Source organism: Eucalyptus grandis, chromosome 8 (assembly GCF_016545825.1).
Source record: "Eucalyptus grandis isolate ANBG69807.140 chromosome 8, ASM1654582v1, whole genome shotgun sequence".
Classification (NCBI taxonomy): domain Eukaryota; kingdom Viridiplantae; phylum Streptophyta; class Magnoliopsida; order Myrtales; family Myrtaceae; genus Eucalyptus; species Eucalyptus grandis.
The window spans coordinates 43,091,600-43,098,313 of record NC_052619.1 but is presented as its reverse complement, the minus strand read 5'-3'; the positions used below and the strand labels follow the sequence as shown (position 1 = coordinate 43,098,313).

The 6,714-nt window shown below is 40.2% G+C and overlaps 1 protein-coding gene across 1 annotated transcript; it reads right to left on the bottom strand.

Moving 5' to 3' along the window:
* Positions 1–1,054: 1,054 nt before the first annotated feature.
* LOC120287253 (early nodulin-75-like) lies at positions 1,055–1,387 on the bottom strand. Its single transcript, XM_039299987.1, has one exon. The coding sequence runs from the start codon at positions 1,385–1,387 to the stop codon at positions 1,055–1,057; it is 333 nt and encodes a 110-aa protein (XP_039155921.1).
* Positions 1,388–6,714: the final 5,327 nt, after the last annotated feature.

Below are 6,714 nucleotides of genomic sequence, written 5' to 3'. Positions count from 1 at the left end.
ATATGACCAGACCGGCCCGTGGTCCTTCATGTCCATAATTAGGTCTACTTTCTCTAATTGTTATTGTTCGAGTATTTGCTCTCATTGAGGTTAACTCTCAAGTAATTCTCTAAAGACTTGCTTATTCGCATGTGTACGGCACAACTTGCATGTAACAAGAAATGAGAAAATAAATACATATATGTATATACATACTAAATGTTTTAAAAACTCACATTGTGCTTATGTAGATAGACACAATATACCTAGATTTAAAAGTTATTGGGGGCGAACTTCTATACTTGAATATACTTCATTACTTTAAATGCTCTGTTAGGATCTATCACATCACTTTATAAACTAACATTGTACATAGGTGTTATAAACCTGTCTTCTCTTATACAGGACTTAGTTCTTGTTGGGCTTTTAGCCTATAATGGGCTTGATCCAAACCCAACCCATAATCTTTCATAGTTCCCTGGAGGGACCAGTTAACAAGAGGAAAACTTCTCTTTGGCACAAAATGCATGTAGAGCATTTTTCCCTGGCGGAGAGGGAGTGCTCGTGCGTGGTTGTGATGGTTGGAGCTTGACCGAAAAAAAATAAAGGAACAGAGTGCTCGTGTGTATATTGTTGCCAAGGCCAAAGAGAGAAGATTCTCAGAAAATTTTAAACAAGCAAATGTTTTGTGAGAGCAAGGGGCATTGGTGAACAGATGGGTGTTAATCCGAGTGTGTGATTACATTTTCGAGTGACACATTTTCAAGTGACGTGGATATACAAGTGTTACTTAGAGGAATCTCGATATTTAGAACTTGAGGTACGATTCCCTGGAACCCGTATATTCTTTCCCGATAATGGCAAGGAAAAATGAAAGTTTAAAGCTCAAGCATAGTAGATAAGCACTGACCAATGAAAATTACAGAGCGATAATACGAGATGAAACCTCCGGCATGAGCTGCATTGGCCTCTAAAAAACATTGAAGATTATAATTTAAAGTACGTGAAAGAGAACTTTATTTAAGTCCTCATGGACAGACTCATAGAACCCATAAAGAGAGACAAGGCAACTTCTTCAGTTCTCAGTGGGAGGCTTGTGAGGAGGCTTGTGGGGTGGCTTGTGGGGGAAAGGAGGGCCCTTTGGCTTCTTCTCCTGGGGATGCTCAAACGGGGGCTTGTGCTCCATCGGCGGCTTCTCGCCCTTACCCTTTGGTGGCTTGTCCTCTTTCTTGGGTGGCTTGTCGTGGAAAGGAGCCCCCTTTGGCTTCGGCTCTGGGTGGTGCTCAAATGGTGGCTTGTGCTCCATCGGCGGCTTCTCACCCTTACCCTTTGGTGGCTTGTCCTCCTTCTTGGGCGGCTTGTGCTCGGGGAACGGTTTGTGGTCCTCCTCAGCTATTGAAAAAGACATAGATTGCCTACTAAGACTGACTTCGAAGAGAATTATAGAATATTGAAAAAGACATAGAAAGTTGACAATGATTCAGTAAGGATGGCCTTTAAATTAGTCATTCACCTTGTAAGTCTTGAATTAGATTGCCTAAAGAAGCCAACCATTAAAATGGATAATATAATTAGATCAAAGAAATCTAAAGGCTTGCCCAAGTTATGGAACCACAGCTTATTAAATCATATAGAGTCCAAAATCGATTATCATCTTGTCCATCCGACGCCCTCATGTTCTCCACGTATTCAATGTTCAAGAATCTTCCTAGGGTCGCTGTCATGGCTAAGATCAGCGGTGACGCCACGCAAGGAGAACTTTAAGAGCAAAGGGAAACCTTTACACGTCGCATAAGACCTAATTGGAAAATTCAATACATAGCATGCATTTAAATACTTCAGAAGAACTTTAATTAGCTTTTCGGCTTTTGTCTATGGCAATCTTTCCTACCTCCCCCACGTGTTATGCTCATATTTCCATACCTAACTTCAAAGTCATGTCCCCCTCAATAAAATCCTCGCAAATTTCATCTCGAGAAAGTCTGATGCACGTTCTATGGGTCAATGTAATTGCAATTGCTTCAGAAGATGGGGACACTGCTTCCCTGATTTCAGTTAGCGATTAAAATAAGAGTACATTCTAATAAATAAAAAAGGCTACATAGTCCATTTTAAAAATATTATTGTAGTCTAAAAGAGGAACTACCAAATTCAAAACCCTTATGACCGAAAAAGGAAAATCAAAACCCCAAATGGGTGCTTTAGTGAGAAGCTTGCTAAGTTTTTGGGTTTGTCTATCATATTCGTGTACCTTTTTGGGGTCGTCCTTGGAAGCACGGATCTATGCGCTCTATTCATTGCTCGGTATGTGTAGGACAAAACCACTTCCACATCCGGTGAAGGACTGGCCGCTGCATTTGAACATTGTTTTTAAGGTCGCCGAGAAGCACAGACTTGTGTGTACTCTATTAGTTACCTAATTTGCATGGGATGGGAAAGCTTTCACATCAAGTGAAGGATTAGCCGATAGTTAACGGGAGCTAGACACCCTCAACGCGATGTTCAGATTCAACGTGACGTTCACATTCTATTTTCATGGACTAATGTATGTCTTCGATTTCAATCAATTTGTCAAAATTTTATCACACTTTACGTCTCTATCGTCTTTATCATCATAAAGGTATCAAAATATTAAGATAGATTGTGTTATCGTAACCGGACAAGAGCATCTTAACGGTTTGAATTATTAAAATAGAACTAACTTTACGACTACGCTCCAGTGAGCTTGAATAGATCGGGGACGATGATCGACCTAACACAGAGCACACTGGAGAAGAGAAATTGATGTGCCGTTGCACCTTTTGCTTTTCTCTTTTGGCCGTGATTTTCTTTCCACGCGTGGAAAGCTATTTGGAATTTTTATCAATATGTCCTTGAGTAGTAGGTAATAGGTATGGATGAAAGATGTGTACACTTGAAGATAACTAACATAAGCGAATGACTTTCTACGTATTATCAATCAAAAGTATGGTTCTGGTAAATTTTCCCATTTTGATGATTGATCTAATTAAAAATTTGTGTGCCAAGTACATTGACATAACGAGAGCAAGAGTATTTTTAATAGATCAATGCCAATTGTTTATCATAAGACAGATCCATGCATCATATGAAGGGTTTTTATCAAACTCATGTCAACGCATGAAATGTATGACTTTTTTTTTATTGTAATGCATTATTGTATGGACGAATGATGTGTATGCTCGAAGAGAACTAACTCATGTGAATGAATTTTCACGTATCTTTGATCTAAATTGTGGTGTCAATAAGTTTTGCCACTTCAATGATAGACCTAGTAAGAGCTTGTGTCAAGTTCACCGACATCATGAGATCAATAGTGTTAAAATATGTCTCAAGTTTAAGCCTGAAACGAAAAGCTGAATTTTGAAATAATTAAAAAAAAAAGGCTGAATAAGTTGAAGACGTTAGCTTCGTGGCCCCCAGGCACACACACATATTAACGCCGAAGAAAGAAGCCTCTGCAGCGTCCCTTGCATGTGAAGCCAAGAAGGAAATAAAAAAAAGGAAAGTCAAATTTTTACTTTTGTTGACCGAATCTTGGATGATTCGCTTTCTTCATGCATGAAATTCTTTGACGGTGGAATATAATATTCCTCTCAAGGTTTGCTCGTGGGACGCTCTTTACCGAAGCATCGTAGTTGATCGAACGGGCTGTTTTCTTACTTTTGGTGCCGTGGTTTTCTCTGTTTGTGAGAGACATCCGTGGCGCTGAATGCTTGATAGCAAGTCTTCGTGTTTCTCGTGCAGTAAAGCTTATTCGTGATTTACATCCAAGAAAGATTGATGTATTGGGTGTAATTGGGGTTTGGGAAACACCTAAAGAGTGTTTGAGTGACTCGAATGTGTAATCTCCTTGTATCGTTTGATCTATAGTGAAATTTGCTAGTGTTCTCCCCGTGGACATAGGTCTTTACGACTGAACCATGTAAATCTGATATCCGATTTATTTTCTTTATCTGTCTATATTATTGTTCGATCGCTCACCCTTTCGCAACAAGTGGTATCAGAGCTAGGTTTGGCTAAGTTGAAGCGAATCGATGGCGACGGAAGAAGTAAAAGTGAGAATCGACAGATTTGATGGGAAGGATTTTAGTTTCTGGAAGATGTAGATTGAAGACTATCTTTACCAGATGACTCTGCACTTGCCTTTATATGGGGAGAAACCAGAGACAATGAAACAAGCTGATTGGAATTTACTGGATAGATGAGCTATGGGTGTTATTCGGCTGACGTTGGCTCGTAACGTCACGTTTAACATCCTGAAGGAGAAGACCACTGCTGATTTGATGCAAGCCTTGTCGGATATGTACGAGAAGCCCTCTGCGATCAACAAGGTCTGTTTGATGCGACGTTTGCTTAATTTGAAGATGAGCAAAGGTGCGTCAGTTGCTGATCATATCAATGAATTTAATGTGATTGTCAGTCAATTGAGTTCAGTTGAGATTGACTTTGAAGATGAGGTACGTGCTTTGATTCTATTATCATCATTGTCTGATAGTTGGAATACTACTGTTACTACTGTTAGTAATTCCTCTGGGTCAACAAGTTTGACGTTTAATGGGGTTCGAGATCTAATTCTGAGCGAGGACATTCGTAGAAGAGAATTTGGTGAACCTATATCTGCGGCTTTAGTAGGTGAAAATAAAGGAAGATCTGTAACACGTATGGGTAAGAGTAGTACTAATATGAATAGACGCAATCAATTTAGGACTGGTAATGTTGTATGTTGGAGCTGTGGCAAGATGGGGCATCTTAGAAGGGATGTCTTAAGTTGAAGAATGATAAGGGTAAGGAAATTATAGTTGATTCTACAGATAATGTTGCAGCTGTAGCAAATAATGCCGGTTATGTCTTGTCTGTCACTAATGATTCATCGCTTGATGGATGGGTTATGGATTCTGGTTGTTCTTTTCATGTCACACCAAATAGAAACTAGTTTATCACTTATCAATGCACGAGTAATGATAAAGTCCAGTTAGGGAACAATGCTAAGTGCAATGTTGTGGGTGTTGGTGATATTAAAATCAAAATGCATGATGATATTGTGAGGACATTGACTAGAGCGAGGCATTTTCCAGAATTGAAAAAGAACTTAATTTCCTTGAGTGCCCTAGATTCAACTGGTTGCAGGTATTCTTCAAAAGATGGAATTCTAAAGGTTGTTCGAGGCGCCCTGGTGATAATGAAAGGAATCAAGCACGGAGGCCTATATAAACTTCAAGGTGAGACAATGATAGGTTTTGCCCCAGAGATGTCGGATGCATCTGTTTGAGAGTCTTTTGACTGCTCAAGGAAGACCCGGGTGTTTGTGCCAATGCACAAGTTTGATGCTAGTGTCAGGATCTCGCGGTCAAGAGCTTTGATCGAGATGGAGACTGGTAAGTCGATCAAGCATGTGCAGACAAATAAATTCTGTATGAAAGAGGGCATAGTGAAACACCGCACTAGTGCCAGTAAATCACGACAATTTGCAGAATTGATAAGCAGAATATTACTAGAGACGACCCGAAAAATTATCTCTAGTGTTGGTATGACTAGGAGATTCCTGGTTGATGTCCTAAGTACGCTAAGCTACCTGGTGAATAGATCCCCATTAACTGCTATTGAGAGGCGGACTCTTAAAAAAGTGTGGTCAGGTAACGTTGCTAGTTATTCTATTATTAGAATGTTTGGTTACCCGTGTTATTTTCGAGTGAGTGATGGTAAGCTTGATTGGAGGGCAATGTGCATATTCCACGGCTATGCACAAGGTGAGTGGGGCAATCAATTGTGGTGCCCGGATATAAATTCACCTGTTGATAGCAGAGAAGTTACCCTTAACAAGTCTCCGATACTTCTAGCTAGGAGTGTTTGTGGCAGTGTTAATACAAATCTAGACGGTATTCAGCTTGAGGTGGAGTTGTGACCAGAAACTCCTGAGGTAGCGAGTATGAGTACTAGCAAAGTAATCGACACAAATGGTGCTCATAACGAGGTGGAGCCTATAGAGACAATGGTTGCTGTAACTGCTGATATTGACAAGGTACGTTTTCGATCTCCTGTTAGATATGGATGCAACAATGGTTTTGCTTTATTAGCGGTTAAGGAGGTTGCGTCGGAAAATGTTTGCGAAGCAGTTAAAGGTGCATGTGGAGTTGGTATTCTGATAAGGTCCTTGGTTATGGCGAAGTTCAAGCGAGGCTTGGACTTGGATAATATTTATGGCGGTTGAGCCCATCAGAGGCTATGGGAAAGTAGCAACAGAATTTGATTTTTTTACGAAACGATTACAACTTGGCTCAAACGTCGAGCCAAGGTGGAGATTGTTAAAATATGTCTCGAGTTTAAACCCGAAGCGAAAAACTGAATTTTGAAATAATTAAAAAAAAATGCTGGATAAGTTGAAGACGTTAGCTTCCTGGGCCCTAGGCACACACACATATTAACGCCGAAGAAAGAAGCCTCTACAACGTCCCTTGCATGTGAAGCCAAGAAGGAAAAAAAAAAGTCAAATTTTTACTTTTGTTGACCGAATCTTGGATGATTCGCTTTCTTCATGCATGAAATTCTTCGACGGTGGAATATAATATTCCTCTCAAGGTTTGCTCATGGGACGCTCTTTACCAAAGCATCGTAGTTGGTCGAATGGGCTGTTTTCTCACTTTTGGTGCCGTGGTTTTCTCTGTTTGTGAGAGACATCCGTAGGCGCTGGGTGCTTGATAGCGGGTGTTCGTGTTT

Excerpts from the sequence above, each read along its gene's own strand:
- LOC120287253 (XM_039299987.1), bottom strand. The coding sequence starts at position 1,387 with ATGTCTTTTTCAATAGCTGAGGAGGACCACAAACCGTTCCCCGAGCAC.